This window comes from Carcharhinus amblyrhynchos, chromosome 4, assembly GCF_965287045.1.
Source record: "Carcharhinus amblyrhynchos chromosome 4, sCarAmb.v2.hapA, whole genome shotgun sequence".
Lineage (NCBI taxonomy): Eukaryota > Metazoa > Chordata > Chondrichthyes > Carcharhiniformes > Carcharhinidae > Carcharhinus > Carcharhinus amblyrhynchos.
The window spans coordinates 67,572,882-67,596,338 of NC_137327.1; the positions used below are offsets into that span (position 1 = coordinate 67,572,882).

The 23,457-nt window shown below is 46.2% G+C and overlaps 1 protein-coding gene across 2 annotated transcripts in view; it reads right to left on the reverse strand.

Moving 5' to 3' along the window:
- The window catches only part of slc25a14 (solute carrier family 25 member 14), a 186,918-nt gene that overhangs the window by 157,978 nt on the left and 5,483 nt on the right, over positions 1-23,457 (reverse strand). For both annotated transcript variants that reach the window (XM_080187298.1, XM_080187299.1), the window contains exons 3-4: positions 23,085-23,232; positions 14,650-14,744 (exon numbers count right to left, since the gene is read on the reverse strand). In XM_080187298.1, coding sequence (XP_080043424.1) covers positions 14,650-14,744; positions 23,085-23,232 — 243 coding nt within the window. The remainder of the gene's footprint in view (positions 1-14,649; positions 14,745-23,084; positions 23,233-23,457) is intronic.

Genomic DNA, 23,457 nt, shown 5'->3' on the forward strand with positions numbered 1-23,457 from the left:
TATTTCAAGTGTGGCCTTACCAATGTCTTGTACAACTTCAACAAGACATTCCAACTCCTGTATTCAACGTTCTGACCGATGAAATCAAGCATGCCGAATGCCTTCTTCACCACTCTGTTCACCTGTGACTCCACTTCCAAGTAGCAATAAACAAGTACCCCTTGGTCTCTTTGTTCTGTAACTCTCCCCAACACCCCACCATCCTGCCCTGGTTCAATCTACCAAAACGCATCGCCTCACATTTGTCTAAATTAAACTCAATCTGCCATTCGTCAACCCACTGGCCCAATTGATTAAGATTCCATTGCAATTGGAGATAACTTTCTTCACTGTCCACTATGCCACTGATCTTAGTGTCACCTGCAAACTTACTAACCATGCCTCCTAAATTTTCGTCCAAATCATTAATATAAATGACAAATAACAGTGGACCCAGCACTGATCCCGGAGGCACACCGCTGGTCACAGGCCTCCAGCTTGAAAAACAACCCTCTATAAGCACCCTCTGGCTTCTGTCAAGAAGCCAATTTTGTATCCATTTAGATACCTCACCCTGGATCCCTGTGAGATTTAACCTTATGCAACAACCTACCATGTGGTACCTTGTCAAAAGCCTTGTGACAGTCCATGTAGACAACATCAATTGCACTGACCTCATCTACCTTCTTGGTTATCCCGCCAAAAAACTTAACCAAATTTGTGAGACATGATTTTCCATTCACAAAGCCATGCTGACTGTCCCTAATCAGTCCTTGCATCTCTAAATGCCTTTCTCTCAAGATACCTACCAACAATTTACCCCACCACAGATGTGAGGTTCACTGGCCTGTAGTTCCTGGGCTTTTCCCTGCAGCTCTTTTTAAACATATGATGCTCGTCAATCTTCAGGCACCTCACCCGTGACTATTGATGATTCAAATATCTCGGCTAGGGGACCCGCAATTTCCTCCCTAGCCTTCCACAATGTCCTGGGATACACTTCATCAAGTCCCGGGGATTTATCTACCTTGATGCGCTTTAAGACTTCCAGCACCTCCTTCTCTGTAATGTTGACACTTCTCAAGACATAACTATTTCCCGAAGTTTCCTAACATCCATGCTTTTCTCAACAGTAAATACTGATGATAAATATTCATTTAGGTTCCAGTCACGCAAAAGTTAAGTCATGGTCTAGTACTGGGCTTGAACTTTAGTATTCTGTGAGATAACTTATTGTTATTGTCCCTGAATTGGATCTCCCTTAATCTGGCATATATATAATTCCTTAAATTTGCAAACCCTTTATTGTGGAGCTCCACTACAGGTAGACAAAAATCGTTGACGATCAATGAAAAACGAAAGACTTGAATAAGACACTCAGAGTGTTAAAATGGGTGGCACGGGCTTGTAGAGCCGAAGGGTCTGTTTCCTGTGCTGTGCTGCTCTTTGTTCTTTAATTGGGTTAGTGATTAATAATTGTGTGAATAAATATTATTGTGTTAACAAGAAGTGTACTCGCAACTCTTTGTCCACTGTATAAGGGTTCAAACAGACTATGTGGCAGGCGTAACAACAGTAGGTTGTTGTATAAGGTTAATCCGCACAGGATCCAGGGTGATATCTAGTAGGTGGATACAAAATTGGCTTGATGACAAAAGACAGAGGGTCATTGTAGAGGGTTGTTTTTCAAACTGGAGACCTGTGCCAGCGGTGTGCCTCAGGAATCAGTGCTGGGTGCACTGTTATTTGTCGTTTATATTAATGATTTGAATGAGAATACAGGAGGCATGGTTAATAAGTTTGTAGATGACATCAAGTTCAGTGGCATAGTGGACACTGAAGGAGGTTATCTCGGATTGCAACAGGGTCTTGATCAATAGGGCCAGTGGGCTGACGAATGGCAGATGACATTTAATTTAAATAAATGCAAGGTGATGCATTTTGGTAGATTGAACCAGGGCAGAAATTAATCAGTTAATGGGAGGCCACTGGACAGAGTTATAGACAAAGAGATCTAGGGGTACATATTCATTGGTCATTAGAAGTGGAGTACCAGGTGGATAGAGTGGTGAAGAAGGCATTCAGCATGCTTGGTTTCATTGGTCAGAACATTGAATACAGGAGTTGGGACATCTTGTTGAAATTGTACAAGGCATTGGTAAGGCCATACTTAGCCAGAACTGCACATAATACGGTGTGCAATTCTGGTCACCCTATTATGGAAAGGATATTATTAAATTAGAAAAACTGCAGAAAAGATTTACGAGGATGCTAACAGGACTTGATAGTTTGAGTTATAAGGAGAGGCTGGATAAACTGGGACTCTTTTCCATTGGAGACTTAGTGATCATATAAAAGTCTATAAAACAACAAGGAGTAGAGAGTCAATATCTTTTTCTAAAGGCAGCAGAGTCTAGATGGCATAGGTTTAAGATAAGAACAGAGACGTACAAAAGTGTCCAGAGGAGCAATTTTTTCACAGAGGGGGTGGTGACTGCAATGAACAACCTGCTAGAGGTAGTAGATAATAGGTGGGGAAAATTTTGTCATATAAAAAGCATCTAGCTAAGCTTGGTTCAGAGGGATTTGGGTCACGGGGCCGGTGCGGCCACACTGCGGGCCGTCACGGGGCCGGTGCGGCCACACTGTCATGGGTACAGTGAGACAATACTGTGAACTGTCACCTGTCACTGGGCCAGTGCAATGAAACACTGGGCAGTCCCCGGGTCTGTCACTGGGCCAGTGTGACGACACAATGGGTGGTCACTGGGCCAGTGCAACAACACAGTGGATGGTGAGTGATCTGATGTGAAGACACTGTGAATGTACACAGAGGCCAATGCCATGACACAGTGGACAGTCACTGGGCCAATGCCACGAAACGGCCCGCGGTGTGGCCGCACCGGCCCCGTGACCCAAATCCCTCTGAACCAAGCTTAGCTAAATGCTTTTTATATGACAAAATTTTCCCCACCTATTATCTAATACCTCTAGCAGGTTGTTCATTACAGTCACCAGCCCCTCTGTGAAAAAACTGCTCCTCTGGACACTTTTGTGTGATCAGAGTGATCTGATGCAAAGACACAGTGGACAGTCACTGGGTCAATGCCATGAAACAGTGGACAGTCACTGTTGACAGTGCAATGACAGTAGACTGTCACCGGTCTTGTGCAGCGACACCGTGGGTGCACATAGGGGCCAGGGCGGCGACAGCACAGCGGCCGGACGCGGGGCCAGGGCGGCGACAGCACAGTGGCCGGATGCGGGGCCAGGGCGGCGACAGCACAGTGGCCGGACGCGGGGCCAGGGCGGCGACAGCACAGTGGCCGGACGCGGGGCCAGGACGGCGACAGCACAGCGGCCGGACGCGGGGCCAGGGCGGCGACAGCACAGTGGCCGGACGCGGGGCCAGGGCGGCGACAGCACAGTGGCCGGACGCGGGGCCAGGGCGGCGACAGCACAGCGGCCGGACGCAGGGCCGGCGCGAGCACAGTGGACAGTTACGGGGCCGGTGCAATGACACTGTGGATGGTCACTGGGCTAGTGCAACGACACTGTGGACAGAAATGAGGCCAGTATGATGACACTGCGGATGGTCAGTGGATAATGCAATGACACTATGGGCAGTTACTGGGCCACTGCAACAACAGGGTGAGTGCCACAACACTGTGGATGGTCACAGGGGCGAGTGTGTCAGCATAGATGGTCACAGGGCCAGTGTGACGACACTGTACACGGTCACGGGTCTACTGTCGTGACAATGTGGACTGTCACTGGGCCAGTGCAATGTAAGAAGTCTCACAACATCAGGTTAAAGTCCAACAGGTTTATTTGGCAGCACAAGCTTTTGGAGAACTGCCCCTTCATCAGGTGCTCCTTTAACCTGATGTCGTGAGGATTCTCTGGGAGGCTAGAGAGGTGATTGCAGAGCCTCTGGCTCAGATCTTCAGGTCGTCATTGGTCTCTGGTGTAGTCCCGGAGGATTGGAGGATAGCGAATGTTGTCCCATTGTTTAAGAAGGGGAACAGAGACTTTGCCGGGAATTATAGACCGGTGAGTCTTACTTCTGTTGTGGGCAAGGTTTTAGAAAAAAAAATTATTAGGGATAGGATTTATAGTTATTTGGAGTGTAATGAATTGATTAGAAATAGTCAGCATGGTTTTGTAGCGGGTAGGTCGTGCCTTACTAACCTTATTGAGTTTTTTGAGAAGGTGACCAAAGAGGTGGATGGGGGTAAGGCAGTTGACGTGGTATACATGGATTTTAGTAAGGCGTTCGATAAGGTTCACCATGGTAGGCTTCTGCAGAAAATGCAGATGTATGGGATTGTGGGTAATCTAGGAAGTTGGATCAGGAATTGGCTATCAGATAGGAGACAGAGGGTGGTGGTGGATGGTAAATATTCATCATGGAGTGCAGTTACGAGTGGTGTGCCTCAGGGATCTGTTTTGGGGCCACTGTTGTTTGTAATTTTTATTAATGATCTGGATGAGGGTATAGTTGGGTGGATTAGTAAATTTGCTGATGACACCAAAGTTGGAGGTGTGGTAGATTGTGAGGAAGGGTGTCATAGTCTGCAGGGAGACTTAGATAGGTTGCAGAGCTGGGCCGAGAGGTGGCGGATGGAATTTAATGCGGAGAAGTGTGAGGTAATTCACTTTGGTAAGAGCAACAGATGTGTCGAGTATAGGGCTAACGGGAGGACTTTGAATAGTGTGGATGAACAGAGGGATCTAGGTGTGTGTGTACATAGATCCCTGAAAGTTGGGAATCAAGTAGATAAGGTTGTCAAGAAGGCGTACGGTGTCTTGGCGTTTATTGGTAGGGGGATTGAATTTAGGAGTCGCAGTGTAATGTTGCAACTGTACACTACTCTGGTGCGGCCGCACTTGGAGTACTGTGTGCAGTTCTGGTCCCCGCATTACAAGAAGGATGTGGAGGCGTTGGAGAGGGTGCAGAGGAGGTTTACTAGGATGTTGCCTGGTATGGTGGGGAGGTCCTATGAGGAGAGACTGAGGGATCTAGGGTTGTTTTCGTTGGAAAGAAGGCGGCTAAGAGGGGATCTTATTGAAACATATAAGATGATTAGAGGTTTAGATAGGGTGGATAGTGATAGCCTTTTTCCTCGGATGGAGAAAGCTAGCACGAGGGGGCATGGCTTTAAATTAAGGGGGGGTAGCTACAGGACGGATGTCAGGGGTAGGTTCTTTACCCAGCGGGTGGTGAGGGATTGGAATGCCCTGCCTGCTGCAGTTGTAAATGCGTCTAGTTTGGGGGCGTTTAAGAGATCTCTGGATAGGTTTATGGACGAAAAGGGATTGGTATAGGCTAGTGGGTCATTGTTTTTGTAACTGGTCGGCGCAACATCGTGGGCCGAAGGGCCTGTTCTGCGCTGTAATGTTCTATGTTCTATGTGAGACTTCCTACCGTGCTCACCCCAGCCCAATGCCAGCACCTCCACACCAGTGCAATGACACGGTGGACACTGGGCCAGTGCATTCAACCAGTGCGATGATAATGAAGCAGACAGTCACTGGGCCAGTGCAATGACACAGTGGACACTGGGCCAGTGCGGCGACACAGCGGACAGTGACAGGGCCAGTGTGATGACACAGCAGACAGTCACTGGGCCTGTGCAATGACAGTAAGAAGTCTCACAACACCAGGTTAGAGTCCAACCAGTCCAACTCTAAACTGGCGCTGTGAGACTTCTTACTGTGTTTATCCCAGTCCAACACTGGCATCTCTACACCAGTGCAATGACACAGCGGACAGTCACTGGGCCAGCGCAATGATGTGGAGATGCCAGCGTCGGACTGGTTCTCAGCCGAGGGCTCAATTTCTGCCCCACCACCAAAATGGACCCCATCAGTCTCGCAGCGGATACAGGGGAATTCATCAGGCGAATGAGGCTGCGGGAGTTCTTCCACAAACCCCAAGAGGCCAACAGCGAACACAATGATACAGCCAATGAACCGGAACAGCTGATAGAGAGATCCGCAGTGCAGCAATCGAAGAGGAAAGAGTCCAACTGGATTCCTCCGGAAGGCTGCTGCCCTCGACTGGACATATATGCCCAAGCCATCAGGAGGTGCATCAACACCAGATTCATCAACCGCACTCAGACAAACAAAGAACAAAGAACAACCCAGCACGGGAAACAGGCCCTTCGGCCCAACAAGCCTGCGCCTCCATCTTAACAAAGCATTTTCCTACACCTACCTTGCCCCGTGTGTATGCGAATGGTACCCCTATTGTAACCAGATTCAGGGGAGAATAGCGTAGGGACAATTTGGTACACCAATCAGCCTAAGAGCACATCTTTGGAGTGTGGGAGGAAACCGGAGCACCCGGAGGAAACCCACGCAACCACAGGGAGACTGTGCAAACTCCCACAGACACTGGCCCAAATCCATGTATCTGCACAGCTAGCAGTGATAGTCACTGAGCTGTTGTGGTGCCCATCTGCTGGTCCAGGTTTAAGCACACACAACGATGCGAAGTATTAGGCCACTCTCCAAACATCCAAGAGCAGCCCACGCACGACCCACCGTGTGCATGCCCCTCGTTAGACAACAAGGTGGACCGACACACCTGCGGATTAAAACAGACAAAACATTAACATGTAGCATTACATTTCCAGTATCGTCCCGAGGCCCTGACTCTTTTTAAAACTGTCTCCTATAACCCTCCATCCCTGTTTCACTCACACGCCTAAGTAAACCTTAAACAAGTCCAGCGTGCCTGCCTCCACCACCTTGCTTGGTAGTGCATTCCATACCCCCACGACCCTCTGTGTGAAAAACCTCCCTCTCGTATCCAAATTATACTTCTCCTCCCTCACCGTTAGCTCGTGACCCCTCGTGATAATTGTTTCCAATCTAGGAAAAAGCCTGCCACTGTTTACTCTATCTATACCCTTCGTTATTTTATACACCTCTATCAGATGCCCCCTTAATCTCCATCTTTCTAAGAAGAGCCCCAGTTTTCCCAATCTTTCCTCATAACCCAGTCCTTCCATACCAGGCAGCATCTTGGTAAACCTCCCCTGCACTCTCTCCAGGGTCTCCACGTCCTTCCAGTAGTAAGGTGACCAGAACTGGACGCAGTACTCCAAATGCGGTCTAACCAATGTTCTGTACAACTGAAGCATTAGATGACAGCTTTCATACTCTATACCCCTTCCTATAAAGGCTAGCATTCCATAAGCTTTCTTCTCCACCTGGGTTGCCACCTTCAGAGACTTGTGCACTTGCACTCCCAGGTCCCTCTGCATTTCTATACTCTTAATTGGTCTACCTTTTATCATGTAACTCCTCCCTGCATTATTCCTTCCAAAATGCATCACCTCGCATTTGTCAGGATTAAATTCCATCTGCCATCTATCTGCCCAGTATACCAGCCTATCTATATCCTTGTCACCTGACAATCCTCCTCGCTATCCACCAATCCTGCCATCTTGGTGTCATCTGCAAACTTGCTGATCACACCACGTACGCCCTCTTCCAAGTCGTTTATATATATTACGAATAGAAGAGGTCCCAGTACTGAGCCATGCGGCACACCACTGGTGACAGACCTCCAGCTAGAAAAGGACCCTTCCACTACTACTCTCTGTCTCCTATTACCAAGACAGTTCTCAAACCAACTAGATACCTGTCCTTGTATCCCATGAGCCTTAACCTTTTCAACCAACCTACCAAGAGGGACTTTGTCAAACGCCTTACTGAAATCCATATAGACGACATCAACGGCACACCCATCGTCAACCGTTTTTGTCACCTCCTTAAAAACTTCCACCAGATTCGTAAGGCAAGACCTCTCCTTAACAAAGCCATGCTGTGTATCCCTAATCAGATCGCAACTCTCCAAATGCGTACACATCCTATCCCTAAGAATTTTTTCCAACAACTTTCCTACCACTGATGTCAAACTATAATTACCAGGGTTATCCCTTCTACCCTTTTTAAACAGCTGTACCACATTCGCTATCCTCCAGTCCTCTGGGACCTCACCTGTGTCCAAAGAAGAGACAAAGATTTGCATCAGAGGCCCAGCAGTTTCATCTTTCACCTCCCTAAGCAGCCTGGGATAAATGCCATCATGCCCCGGAGATTTATCAGTTTTAATACTACCTAAAAACCCTAACACTTCCTCCCTCGTAATGGATATTTCTTTCAACTTAAGAACATAAGAAATAGGAGCAGGAGTAGGCCATCTAGCCCTTCGAGCCTGCCCCGCCATTCAATAAGATCATGGCTGATCTGTCGTGGCTCAGTTCCACTTTCCCGCCCTCTCCCTATAACCCTTAATCCCCTCTCTTATCAAAAACCCATCAACCCGCGTCTTAAAAATATTTAGCGAGGCAGCCTCCACCACTTCAACGGGCAGAGAATTCCAGAGATTCACCACCCTTTGAGTGAAGAAGTTCCTCCTCAACTCCGTTCTAAAACGCCCCCCCTTTATCTTGAGGCTGTGCCCCTTAGTCCTACTGTCTTTTTTGAGCGGGAAGAGTCTCTCCACCTCTATCCTATCCATCCCATTCATCATCTTATACGTCTCAATGAGATCTCCCCTCATTCTTCTAAACTCTAACGAGTACAAGCCTAGTTTATTCAGCCTCTCCTCATAGCTCAACCCCCTCAACTCCGGCATCAGCCTAGTAAACCTCCTCTGCACTCCATCCAAGGCCAAAATATCTTTGCGCAGGTGCGGCGCCCAAAACTGCACACAGTACTCCAGCTGCGGCCTCACCAATGCCCTATACAGCTGCAGCAAGACCTCCCTACTTTTATATTCAATCCCCCTTGCTATGAAGGCCAGCATCCCATTCGCCTTCCTGACCACCTGCTGCACCTGCAAGCTGGGTTTTTGCGACTCATGCACAAGGACCCCGAGGTCCCTCTGCACCGTCGCCTGCTGCAGTTTTTCGCCACGTAAGTAATAATCCCTCCTACCATTATTCCTACCAAAGTGGACCACCTCGCACTTGCCAACACTAAATTCCATTTGCCATTTCCTGGCCCATTCGCCCAGCCTATCTAGATCCTTCTGCAGACTCTCCACACCCTCCGCACAATTTGCCGTTCCCCCAATCTTGGTGTCATCAGCAAATTTTGACACCCTACACTCGGTTCCCTCCTCCAGATCATCTATATAAATGGTAAAAAGCTGAGGCCCCAGCACCGACCCCTGGGGCACTCCACTAGTCACCATCCGCCAATCCGAATAGCACCCGTTGACCCCCACTCTCTGCCTCCTATTTGACAACCAATCCTCTATCCACGCTAACACCCTACCCCCAACTCCATGTCCCTCGACCTTCTGCAATAACCTCTTGTGAGGTACTTTGTCAAACGCCTTCTGAAAATCCAGAAAGACCACATCCACCGGCTCTCCTCTATCCACCACCCTAGACACATCCTCATAGAACTCCAGTAAATTTGTCAGACACGACTTCCCTTTAATGAAACCGTGCTGCGTCTGCTCTATCAAGCCCTTCAAGATGCCTCGCAATTTCCTCCTTAATGACAGATTCTAACATTTTACCTACCATAGACGTTAAACTAACCGGCCTATAATTCCCCGCCTTTTGCATGGCACCCTTCTTGAACAACGGCGTAACATTAGCCGTTTTCCAATCATCCAGCACTTCCCCGGAATCCAGCGACGTCTGGAAAATAACCACCAAGGCATCCACTATCACCTCCGCCAGTTCTTTCAGAACCCTTGGATGCATTCCATCCGGTCCTGGGGACTTGTCCACAATCAGCCCCTCCAGTCTGTCGAGCACCGCCTCTCTAGTAACAGTAATGTCATTAAGACCCTCCAGTCCTACCAACTTTCCATCGCTAACACCCGGCAAATTATTCACGTCATCCTCCGTGAAGACAGAAACAAAAAAGTTATTCAATACCTTAGCCATATCCCCACCCCCTACCACTAGGTCCCCTTTCTCATCCTCTAAAGGACCAACGTTCACCCTAGCCAGCCTCTTCCTTTTTATATATTTATAAAAACTCTTGCTATCCTTTTTCATATTAAGCGCTAGCCCAGCTTCATAGTTTCTCCTACCCTTCTTAATCAACTTCTTTGTCAATCTTTGTTGACATTTAAACCTCTCCCAATCCTCTTCTCGCCCACTACTCTTAGCTACTCTAAATTCCTCCGCTTTTAATTTAACACTTTCCTTCACCTCCTTCGTTATCCACGGCTTATTACCTCTCCCTCCTACGGTCCTTTTTGACCATCGGAATAAATTTCCACTGAGCACCAAGAAAGATCTCCTTAAAGATCCTCCACTGCTCCTCAGCAGACCCTCCCTCCAACGCGCTCCCCCAGTCCACATTCGCCAATTCTTCTCTCATCCTACCGTACTCCCCTCTATTCAAACAAAGTACGCGTGTCCGGGAACCCACTTTCTCCTCCTCCATCTGCACCAGAAACTCCACCATACAATGATCACTCTCCCCAAGAGGATCCTTCACCGCAAGGTCCCTAATTCTACCCACCTCATTACACAGCACCAGATCCAAGATAGCTCGCTCCCTCGTCGGCTCCAACACACACTGTTCCAGGAAACTATCCCGGCAGTTTCAATTGGTCTACAGCTCCCTCCAAGACATTACAAGACACCAAGACCCTCTCCTTCGTGAATACTGACGCAAAGTATTCATTCAGGATCTCCCCCATTCCCTCAGAATCTAAGCACAGTTCCCCTCCTCTGTCCCTAACAAGACCGATTTTCCCTCTAACCACCCTTTTGTTCCTAAAATAAGAGTAAAATGCCTATGGGTTTTCCTTAATCCTATCTGCCAAAGCCATTTCATGCCCCCTTTTTGCCCTTCTAACTCCTCTTTTGAGCTCCCTCCTACTCTCTCTATATTCCTCCAGTGCTCTCTCCATTCCCAGTTGCTTAGACCTAACACATGCTTCCCTCTTCTTCCTGACCAAGTCCTCAATATCCCCTGTAATCCACAGTTCTCTAATCCTGCCTTTCCCATCCTTCCTCTTAACTGGCATGTCTTTCCTGCAACCTTTTCAGTTTTCCCTCGAAAGCATCCCACTTGCCGAACGTGGACTTAACCCGCAAACAACCTCTCCCAATCAGTATCCATCAGCTCATGCCTAATCCGGCTGTAACTTGCCTTCCCCCAGTTTAGCACCCTCCCCCTTGGACAGCACTCATCTTTTTCCATCATTATCCTAAAGTAGACAGACTTGTGGTCACTGTTAGCCACATGGTCACACACTGCAACCTCAACCACATGACCTGGCTCATTACCCAGAACTCAATCCAGTATAGCCCCCTCCCTAGTCGGGCTAGTTACATACTGCTCCAAGGACCCTTCCAGCACACATTTTACAAATTCCTCCCCTTCTGAACCCCCAGCTCTAGGCACCTTCCAATCCACTCCAGGAAGATTAAAATTTCCCACTACAACAACCCTATTCTTTCTGCACCTATCCAAAATGTCTTTACAAATGCCTTCTTCCACTTCCCGTGGGCTGTTGGGTGGCCTATACTACACCCCTACCACAGTCATCGCTCCCTTCCTATTCCTCAACTCCACCCACAGCGACTCAATCCCTAACTCCTCTATATCATCCTCCCTCTGCACCGCTGTGATGTGCTCCTTAACTAACAACGCCACCCCACCACCTCTCTTCAACCCTCCTCTATCACGCCTAAAACACTTATACTCAGGAATATTTAGCTGCTAGTCCTGCCCTTCCTTTAACCACGTCTCCGTCACTACCACGACATCTAAATTCCTCACAAACATTAAGGCCATAGGGACCAAATTCGCACCTCAATATGCCAACATCTTCATGCGCAGGCTCGAACAAGACTTCTTCACCACATAGGACCTTCAACCAATGCTATACACTAGATACACGGATAACATTTCCTTCCTTTGGACTCATGGTGAAAAAAATCACTGAAACAACTATATGATGACATCAACAAGTTCCATTCCACCATCAGACTCACCATGGACTATTCTCCAGAATCAGTTGCATTCTCGGACACACTCATCTCCATCAAGGGCGGTCACCTCAGCACCTCACTGTATCGCAGCCCACAGATAACCTCACGATGCTCCACTTCTCCAGCTTCCACCCTAAACACATTAAAGAAGCCATCCCCTGTGGACAAGCCCTCCGTATACACAGGATCTGCTCAGATGAGGAGGATCGCGACAGACACTGCCAGACACTGAAAGATGCCCTCATAAGAACAGGATATGATGCTCGACTCATCACTTGACAGTTCCGACGTGCTACAGTGATCTCCTCAGAAGACAAACACGGGACACAGTGGACAGAGTACCCTTCGGCGTCTAGAACTTCCCCGGAGCGGAGAAGCTACGGCATCTTCTGAGTCTTCAACAAGTCATTGCTGAAGACTATCATCTCGCCAAGGCCATCCCCACACCCCCACTTTTTGCCTTCAAACAACTGCACAACCTCAAACAGACCACTGTCTGCAGCAAACTACCCAGCCTTCAGGAGAACAGCGACAATGACATCACACAACCCTGCCACAGCAATCTCTGCAAAACATGCCAGATCATCAATACGGATGCCATCATCTCACGTGAGAACACAGTCCACCAGGTACACGGCACATACTCTTGCAACTCGGCCAACATTGTCGACCTGATACACTGCAAGAAAGTACATTGGGGAGACCATGCAGATGCTATAACAACAGATGAATGAACACCGCTCAACAATCACCAGACAAGACTGTTCCCTTCCTATTGGCGAGCGCTTCAACGGTCACGGGCATTCGGCCTCTGATCTGTGGGTAAACGATCTCCAAGGTGGCCTTCACGACATACGACAGTACTGAGTCGCTGAGCAGAAACTGTTATCCAAGTTCCGCACATGAAGATGGCCTCAACCGGGATCTTGGGCTCACGTCACACTATCTGTAACCCCCATGACTTGCCTGGGCTTGCAATATCTCACTTACTGTCATGTCTGAAATCAATACACATCTCTTTAATCTATGCTTAATGCTATCTCCACTCACATTGTCTGCACCTTTAAGACTTGAATAGCAGATTAGCTGTAAAGATTCACATTCTAATCAGTATTCTGTAAACTGTGTGCGCCTTTATATGCTTTGTTTGTGACCAGAACTCCTGACGAAGGGGCAAACCCTGAAAGCTAGTGGGTTTACTATCAAATAAACTTGTTGTACTTTTACCTGGTATTGTGAGATTTCCAGCGCAATGACACAGTGGACAGTCACTGGGCCAATGCAACAACATAGTGGACAGTCACTGGGCCAGTGCAACCACACTGTGGACAGTCAAGAGACCAGAGCAGCCACACTGTGGGAGGTCACAGGTACAGTGCCATGATACTTTGGGTGGTCACTGGCACAGTGCGATGACACCGTGGATGGCCATTGGGCCAGTGTGATGATATATTGGATGGTCACTGGGCCAGGATGACAACACAATGAACAGTCACTGGGCCAGTGCAACATCACTGTGATCCGTCACTGGGCCAGTACAATGTCATAGTGGACAGTCATTGGGCCAGTGCGACGTCACAGTGGACAGTTGCTGGGCCAGTACAATGACAAGTCTCACAAACCAGGTTAAAGTCCAACCAGTTTATTTGATAGTAATCCCACAAGCTTTTGGAATCACTGTTCCTTTGTCAGGTGTGTGGAAGGTCCTGGGCCAGTATGTCAGCGGCTAGTATGATGACACCTTGGACAGTCACCAACACTGTTGAGAATCACTGGGCTAGATTGACGACTCCATCGATAGTCACTGGGTCAGGGTCAGTCACTGGGCCAGGGTCAGTCACTGGGCCTGCACGAGAACACACTGGACGATCACGGAGCCTGTGCAATGACACTGTGAATAGTCACTGGGTCAACATGAATACACCGTAGACAGTAACTGACCCAGCATGATGACGCCACGGATTGTCACTGGGCCAGTGCAATGACCCTGTGGAAGAGTCACTGTACACAGTAATACTTTCTTTCAACAAATTAGCTGGGATGGTTTTGTTCGGTAAATAATTTTGATTCTTTTTATGTAAGCGATGCTGTTTTGTTATCTGAATCCACATAAAATTAATGTAGTTTTGAATTGCTCAATTGTGCCAGAAGTCAGTCGGAAAATGGGCTGAAGAATTTCTCCTGTACGATGGTGCAGTGATTAGCACTGCTCCCTCATAGCACCAAGGACCCAGGTTCAATTCTTGCCTAGGGTCAGTATCTGTGCGGAGTTTGCATTTTCTCCCCGCGTCTGGGTATGTTTCCTCTGTGCGCTCTCACAGTCCAAAGATGTGCGGTTAGGTTGATTGGCCATGCTAAATTGATCCAAGTGTCAGGAGGTTTAGCAGGGTAAATGAGGGTTGTGGGAATAGAGCTGAGGGATTGTGGTCAGTACAGACTCAGTGGGCCAAATAGCTCCTTCTACGGTAGGGATTATGATTAAAGGTTATGTTTTATGGTAAACACGAGACTGATCAGAAAAGCGGATTCCAGGAGAAATGCTTAAATAACTGAGCCGGCATAGTGAGGAAGATGTGATGTTGTGGAATTTGTGTAAAAAAGCATTGCTTTACAAAAGCATTTATGCTTGTGTAAAAAAGCATACAATCACCAAAAATTCACATAAAGTCAGACTAACCTTGTGGACAGCTCACAAACATGCGTTTCAAACTTTGGTAAGTTCCGATCTTGATAGTGCCATAAGATGCCTGACGCAACAGAGCTGGGCTAATGCTGTATCAGGAAACAAACATTATTACAGATCAGTCTGTACAACAAGACAAGCAATCATTATGCCCCAACCCCATTGTTCAAGATTCTAGGCCTTACTCTACCCATTTTTCTCACTGCAGAACTTGCCCCTTCCAACTACCTTCAGCTGCTTTTTCAGACAGTAAGAGGGGCTCTTTGTTTACAATTCCAGTCTTCAGCCTGTTTCTTCATTTCTATCAAGTCATGGATTCATTACAGTACAAAAGGAGATTATTCAGTTTAGACTATCACACCCAAGTTTGTTCTTTGCAGAGCAACCCAAGCAGTTCCATTTCGTGTTTGCGATCTCCAGGTCTCCATAGTACGAAAGCATACATAATAAAAAATCCAGTTAAATACAGGAACTTTTCCAACCCCTTTCCATCTTTCAAGTTTTCTGTTCGCCAACTGCAGATTGCTCTCTATATCAAGTGCCTTAATGCTGAATGAATGAGGGAGAAATGACAACAAATGTTGTTGCCGGGTATATCAAAGGTATCCATTTTTACTAAACATTATCTGAGGGTCTTAATGACATTACTGTTACTAGAGAGGCGGTGCTCGACAGACTGGAGGGGCTGATTGTGGACAAGTCCCCAGGACCGGATGGAATGCATCCGAGGGTTCTGAAAGAAATGGCGGAGGTGATAGTGGATGCCTTGGTGGTTATTTTCCAGACGTCGCTGGATTCCGGGGAAGTGCCGGAAGATTGGAAAACGGCTAATGTTACGCCGTTGTTTAAGAAGGGTGCCAGGCAAAAGGCGGGGAATTATAGGCCGGTTAGTTTAACGTCTGTGGTAGGTAAAATGTTAGAATCCGTCATTAAGGAGGAAATTGCGAGGCATCTTGAAGGGAATTGCTTGATAGGGCGGACGCAACACGGTTTCATTAAAGGGAAGTCGTGTCTGACAAATTTACTGGAGTTCTATGAGGATGTGTCTAGGGCAGTGGATAGAGGAGAGCCGGTGGATGTGGTCTTTCTGGATTTTCAGAAGGCGTTTGACAAGGTACCTCACAAGAGGTTATTGCAGAAGGTCAGGGGACATGGAGTTGGGGGTAGGGTGTTAGCGTGGATAGAGGATTGGTTGTCAAATAGGAGGCAGAGAGTGGGGGTCAATGGGTGCTATTCGGATTGGCGGTTGGTGACTAGTGGGGTGCCCCAGGGGTCGGTGCTGGGGCCTCAGCTATTTACCATTTATATAGATGATCTGGAGGAGGGAACCGAGTGCAGGGTGTCGAAATTTGCTGATGACACCAAGATTGGGGGAAAGGCAAATTGTGCGGAGGGTGTGGAGAGTCTGCAGAAGGATCTAGATAGGCTGGGCGAATGGGCCAGGAAATGGCAAATGGAATTTAATGTTGGCAAGTGTGAGGTGGTCCACTTTGGTAGGAAGAATGGTAGGAAGGACTATTACTTACGTGGCGAAAAACTGCAGCAGGCGACGGTGCAGAGGGACCTCGGGGTCCTTGTGCATGAGTCGCAAAAACCCAGCTTGCAGGTGCAGCAGGTGGTCAGGAAGGCGAATGGGATGCTGGGCTTCATAGCGAGGGGGATTGAATATAAAAGTAGGGAGGTCTTGCTGCAGCTGTATAGGGCATTGGTGAGGCCGCAGCTGGAGTACTGTGTGCAGTTTTGGGCGCCGCACCTGCGCAAGGATATTTTGGCCCTGGAGGGAGTCCAGAGGAGGTTTACTAGGCTGATACCGGAGTTGAGGGGATTGAGCTATGAGGAGAGGCTGAATAAACTAGGCTTGTACTCGTTAGAGTTTAGAAGAATGAGGGGAGATCTCATTGAGACGTATAAGATGATGAATGGGATGGATAGGATAGAGGTGGAGAGACTCTTCCCGCTCAAAAAAGACAGTAGGACTAGGGGGCACAGCCTCAAGATAAAGGGGAGGCGGTTTAGAACGGAGTTGAGGAGGAACTTCTTCACTCAAAGGGTGGTGAATCTCTGGAATTCTCTGCCCGTTGAAGTGGTGGAGGCTGCCTCGCTAAATATTTTTAAGAAGCGGGTTGATGGGTTCTTGATAAGAGAGGGGATTAAGGGTTATGGGGAGAGGGCGGGAAAGTGGAACTGAGCCACAACAGATCAGCCATGATCTTATTGAATGGCGGGGCAGGCTCGAAGGGCTAGATGGCCTACTCCTGCTCCTATTTCTTATGTTCTTATGTTCTGGAAAGCTTTTAATTTCACATCAGGGTTGCCATTCAAACAAATAAGAACTTATATTTTAGATCACATGTTTAATGCAGAAAGAAGCCCTCATGCTTCAGAAGCATGATTACATGTTGATCAGAAGATGATCTTAGGAGAATTGACAGAACCTGGTCAAAAATGAAAGAATGATTGTAGATGAAGCAACAGTTTTCTGAGTCAGAGGAGCTTTTGAAGCGTGGGGTGATGGACACTTTTTTTTGAAAGAAAGACAGTGCCTCAGATGGGATCTTTTACAACTTCTGCTGGTATGGCAACAAAACAGGAGATTGAGCGGTCAGTAATTTATCGGCATGAGGTGGAGATGCCGGCATTGGACTGGGATGGGCACAATAAGAAGTCTCATAACACTAGGTTAAAGTCCAGCAGGGTTATTTGAAATCACGAGCTTTCGGAGCTGAGGATGGAGCTGCGCTCTGAAGCTCATGATTCTAAATAAACCTGCTGGACTTTAATCTGGTGTTGTAAGACTACTTACAGTAATTTATTGGGAAAGAGAAAAGAGGGCAGGTGGAGAGATCTGATGAATAGAATAAGCTTGAAGATATGAGAAGCTAGGAAAGGGAAAGATGAGTGTCGGCTATTATTACAGGGGGAGAACGACACAAGTTCAGTCTAACTGACCAGTTTATAAATGCCTTGCCTCACCACGGAGCGTCGCAAAGCACTTCACAGTACTGTCACCGTTATCGAGCAAATGTGGCAGCCAATCCACACATAGCAAGCTCCCACAAAGAGCCATGTGGTAAAGGCCAGGTAATCTGTTTTCTTTGTAGCTGTTGATTGAGGGATAAATATTGGTCACAACACCAGGGAGAACAGTCGGTTTGTGGTAAAACTATGCCATGGCATATCTTATGATCATCGGATGGGCAGATGCAACCTTGGTTTAATGTTTCATCTGAAAGATAGCACCTCCAACAATGCAGAACTCTGGATTTTCGAGAGTGGGACCGAGTGTACTCTGACTCGGTAGCAAGAGTGCTAACTGAGCTACAACTGACAACACAATGGTGCATCGAATGGTTTCAATTTTAGTGACAACAAAGTCTCTGAGGTCCTCACACATATTAGCAGTAAAAGCACAGTGAGTAGTGTTTTAGAACATAAGAACTAGGAGTAGGAATAGGCCATCTGGCCCCTCAAGCCTGCTCCGCCATTCAATAAGACCATGGCTGATCTTTTCATGGACTCAGCTCCACTTCCCGCCCACTTGCCGTTGCCCTTAATTCCTTTACTGTTAAAAAATTTATCTATCCTTGCCCTAAAAACATTCAACGAGGTTCCCAGCAGCACCAACTGGTGCAAGCTTGGAGGGCCGAGGAGCCTATTCCTGTGCTGTAATTTTCTTTGTTCTTTGAGGTAACCTCAGCTGCTTCACTGGGCAGGGAATTCCACAGATTCACAACACTCTGCATGAAGAAATTCCTCCTCAACTTAGTCCTAAATCTGCTCCCCCTTATTTTGAGGCCCTGTAACCTAGTTCTAGTTTCACCTGCCAGTGGAAACAACTTCCCTGCTTCTATATTATCTATTCCCTTTATAATCCTATATGTTTCTTTAAGATCTCTCCTCATTCTTTTGAATTCCAGTGAGAAAAGTCCCAGTCTACTCAGTCTCTCTTTATAAGCCAACCCAGAATCAAACTAGTGAATCTCCTCTGGGAGACCAAAACTGTACACAGTACTCCAGGTGTGGCCTAACCAGCACCTTATACAACTGCAACACAACCTTACTGATTTTAAATTCCATCCCTCTAGCAACGAAGTTCAAAATTCCATTTGCCTTTTTAATTACCTGCTGCACCTGCAAACCAACTTCATGACATTCTTGCACAAGACACCAAGGTCCCTCTGCACAGCAGCATGCTGCAATTTTTTATCATTTAAATAATAGTCCATTTTGCTGTTATTCCTACCAAAATGAATGACCTCACATCATAGATCATAGAAACCCTACAGTGCAGAAAGAAGCCATTTGGCCCATCAAGTCTGCGCTGACTACAATCCCACTCAGGCCCTACCCCCATATCCCTTCATATTTTACCTGCTAATCCCTCTAATCTACGCATCTCAGGACACTGAGGGGCAATTTTAGCATGGCCAATCAATCTAAAGCTCATTTGCCAACTTTGTATTCCACCTGCCAGACTCTTGCCCACTGACTTTGCAGACTTTCAGCATTCTCTGCACACTTTGATCTTAGCGTCATCTGCAAATTTTGACACACCAACTTGGTCCCCAACTCCAAATCATCTACGTAAATCGCAAACAACTGCGGTCCCAACACTGATCCCTGAGGCACACCACTAGTCACTGATGGCCAACCAGAAAAATATCCATCTACCCCAACTCTTTGCTTTCTGTTAGTGAACCAATCCTCTATCCATGCTGATACATTACCTGTAACAGTGCGCACCTTTCCCTTATGCAGCAGTCTTTGGTGTGGCACCTTGTCACGTGCCTTCTGAAAATCAGATACACCACATCCACAGGTTCCCCACTGTCCACTGCACAGGTAATGTTCTCAAAGAATTCCAACAAATTAGTCAAACATGACCTGCCCTTCATGAACCCATGCTGTGTCTTACCCATGGGACAATTTATATCCAGATGGCTCACTATTTCTTCCTTGACGATAAACAAGTGGTACTTCATTCGCTAGTAGAGTTAAACCCATATGTTTAGTGAATAAAGAAACAAAGTTGACTTTAAATCCTAATAAACACAATTTTCCTTTATTCCATACCTACTTAAAACAACAGTAAATGCTTGCAATGCACAAACAAAATACTCACTAACTGCTACTTAACTTCAGATTGATTCAACTTCCACATAAAACCTGGCCAGGGTTTTGCCACATCGAATCAGTCTTTGTTCCCTTCTTCTTCAGATGCAGTTTCTTCTTCTGAGCTTTGGTTCCCAGGTATGTCACAATGCCTCCTAAACAAGCTCTTTGTGTTAGCATTGTTAAAAGCTCAAAAGTTTCTTGGCAACCAGCCACTGAATTGACCAGAAACCCATTGCATTTTTGGATTTGGCCAACCAAGTAAAGCTAGGACAGAGGTATGGTCACTCTGACTCCATCACGTTAGCCCTTTAGAGTATATTATTTACATTCCAATGCCTATATAAAGAACACCGGCTCCAAAAGTCTATAAACAATTCCTTTCTGCTAAGAACAAGCTGTTACACCTTTGAAAAGTCCCAGGCCAGCTCGGCCACAGAAACTAAAGCTCGGTCACAGAAACCCCAGCATAGCAAATCACAATTGTAACCAATATTCAGGTCTGCCTGATGAAGATCTTTCAGCATATTAAAAGTTAAATCTCCGTAGGCCATTCAGCTACAGTAGGAAGAAGGGTTGCAGAAGACAGTCTGTAGCCAAGGGAAGCTACGAGATATTTTTGCATTCCAGGATGATTCTGGTACTGCAAGCAGTCTTTATGTTGTCACGATGATTGGCAAAACTCCAAATTATATAGGGACATATTGAACAGGTTTTTGAACATGGACATAGAAGACAAAGATGGCTGAGGATATAAATTCTGGGAACATAAATTCAATCACTGTCTAAATTTTTCCACTGTGGGTGATACTACAAAAGAGACATGGAATGTCACACCTTGTTTCCAGACAGGAACAGATTACAGAAAAAGGTACAAAAGGCATATAGAAACTAATTGCCAACTCCTGCGGGGATAATGGAAGCTGATCATCTCAGCATGAATGATATCCTCTTAAGTTATGTCTTCGACTGGTTAGAAGAAAGAAGAGGCATGAGGTCTTGCTCGAGAGTCCCAGGAATTAGGATAGGTCCTTCAAGTATAACCTCTGGATCATTCGCTGAGTCACATACAAACTAGCATAGGAATAGACTAGGGTGATGACCATATCGTTGAAGGAGTAGTGTGGAAAAGAGGCCACTAGCAACAGGAAAGTAGGAAGCTGGACTATTGGGACATGTTCAATATTGAACTTCAACTAGACTCGAGCAGAATTCTCACAAACAAAAAACTTGGGTGCTCACAAAAACTGTAAACTAAATGGTGGGGAATGCTCTGGTTATAGCTCAGAAAAAAACAAAAGCAAAGGGAAAAGTAAAGCAATTAAATTAGGAGAAAAATTGAAAATAAGTAAAACATTGGAGCAGAGGGGCAGGTTAGGGTATGTTTGTTATGCAAATGTTTGGAATAAAATGGAATAAATGAATGAGTTGAAGGTGCAAATTCTGCTTGGAGGAAAACTGACTTGCTCAAAACCTTTTACATTTCTGATGAACAGTCATCAATCTGAAACAGTGACTGTTTCTCTCCACAGGTGCTGCGGCTCTGCTGATTATTCCTAGCATTTCTATTTGCATTTCGGATTTTTAAGTTTAAAGTTTATTTATTATTGTCACAAGTAGGCTTACATTAACATTGCAATGAAGTTACTCTGAAAATCTCCTAGTCGCCACACTCTGATGCCTGTTCGCATGCACTGAGGGAGAATTTAGCACACCCAATGCATCTAATCAGCACATCTTTCGGACGTGGGAGGAAACCAGAGCACCTTGAGGAAACCCACACGGACATGATGAGAACGTGCAAACTCCACACAGTGACCCAAGCTGGAAATCAAACCCAGGTCCCTGGCACTGTGAGGCAACAGTATTAACCACTGTACCGCAACAGTATTAACCACTGTGCCACCACGCCACTTATTTTCAGCAACTGCAGCATTTTGCTTCTAGAATCAGTTTGTAAGATCTATAGAACAGATATGAGCAAAGGAGTAAGTAGTCTTTGTGATTCTAAATAAAATCACTTCAATTTTAAGAGAGTGTATAACTAGAGGCAAGAGGATAATTATGTGTAGAATTTAAAAATTGAAAAGGTTTGAGAGTAATAGTTGTGTTCAGGCCTTCTGGCAGAAATGGCAAAATAGTCCAAAGATGATAGATTAGGTGGATTGACCATGTTAAATTGCCCCTTAGGTGAATCATTCACCTGACGAAGAGGGAGTCCCCTCGAAAGCTTGTGAGTTTACTATTAAATAAATCGGTCGGACTAAAACCTGGTGTTGTCAGACTTTTTACAGGGAGAGTCAGTGCAGACTTAATGGGCCAGATGGCCTCTTTCTGCACTGTAGGGATTCTATAGCAGCTTGCAGAGATGGTAAGATTAAATAAGCACGTAGTAAAGGAACAGGAGTTTAACATGGAAAATATGCAATAGCAACAAATTGTTCTGACATTGCATCTACCATAAAATGCCAAAGGCCCTTCACAACAGCATTATAAAGGAAAAGTTAACATTTGCCATAAAATGCAGATATCAAAGCTTGATTATAGAGCTGGAGTTTAGGCAGGGGATCCCAGAGCTTTGAGCCTAAGTAGCTGAAGGGGTAGTGGAGAGATTAAAATCATGACTACTCAGAAGGCCAGAATTAGATGCACATGAGCATTTTGGAAGGGTACAGAATTGGAGGAAATAGAGAGGAGAAGGAGTGAGGCCACACAAAGGGATTTGTAAGCAAGGTTGAAAATTATAAAATTAAGCTGCAATGTCAGTCAGCAGGGGAATGCGACTCAGTGTGGGTATGGGCATAGGCAGCAAGTTTTGGATGTTGTCAAGTATTTCAAGGCAGAAAGTGGACGCAGGTGAAGAGTCATTGGAATAGTCAAATCTAGAGTGAGGTCAAACAATGTTAGAGGTGGAAATGAGTGATCTAAGTGATGGTTCAATACATGGCCGGAAGCTCATCTCAAGATCAAATATGACACTGAGATTGTGAATGTTGGGATTCGGCTTCCGACATGTGTGATTGCGCAAGATGGCAGCTAGGGAATGAAACTTATGGTGGGGAGTGAGGAAAATAACCGGTCTTGTGTGTGTTATTGGGTAGAACACTCCCCTCCTTACCTTGCATACATGTTCATTGTTCAATGGTTCCACATACCACAGAGAAAATTCATCATTCACTGGTTTAATCTTGCAGAGATCCTGCAGACATGATGGGCCAATGCTCAGAATGAAACCGTCCTGTAAAACCCATCTTGTCTGATGAAATCTCCCTCAGTCTTCATTTTGAATCCCAGTAAAATCAGTGTGTTCAACTTACCCAGAATAAAGAGCCCTCAATCCTTCTTCTTTGCATATCTTGAGTAAGGCATGCAACATTCCCCTGTACTTAATCTCCTTGTAATGAGAATCAATAAGCTGGCCCTGGACTTGCAGGCGGGTTTTTGTGAGGTCTATTGGAAAAGTTCCTAGGGTGAAGAAAAAACAGCTTTTGACTACTTTAAAAAACACAATTTCTGTCAAGAAAGAGCTTGAGCCTTTGGGACTTAAAGGGAAGCTCATCTGTGGTAAAATAGTTACATAGAACCGCTCCATCTCACAAACTACAAGTTGTTGGGCTAAGTATTCCGCAGAGGTTTGTTGTAATCGCAGACAGGACAATGAACAAAACTAATCCAGAGCAAACTATTCAC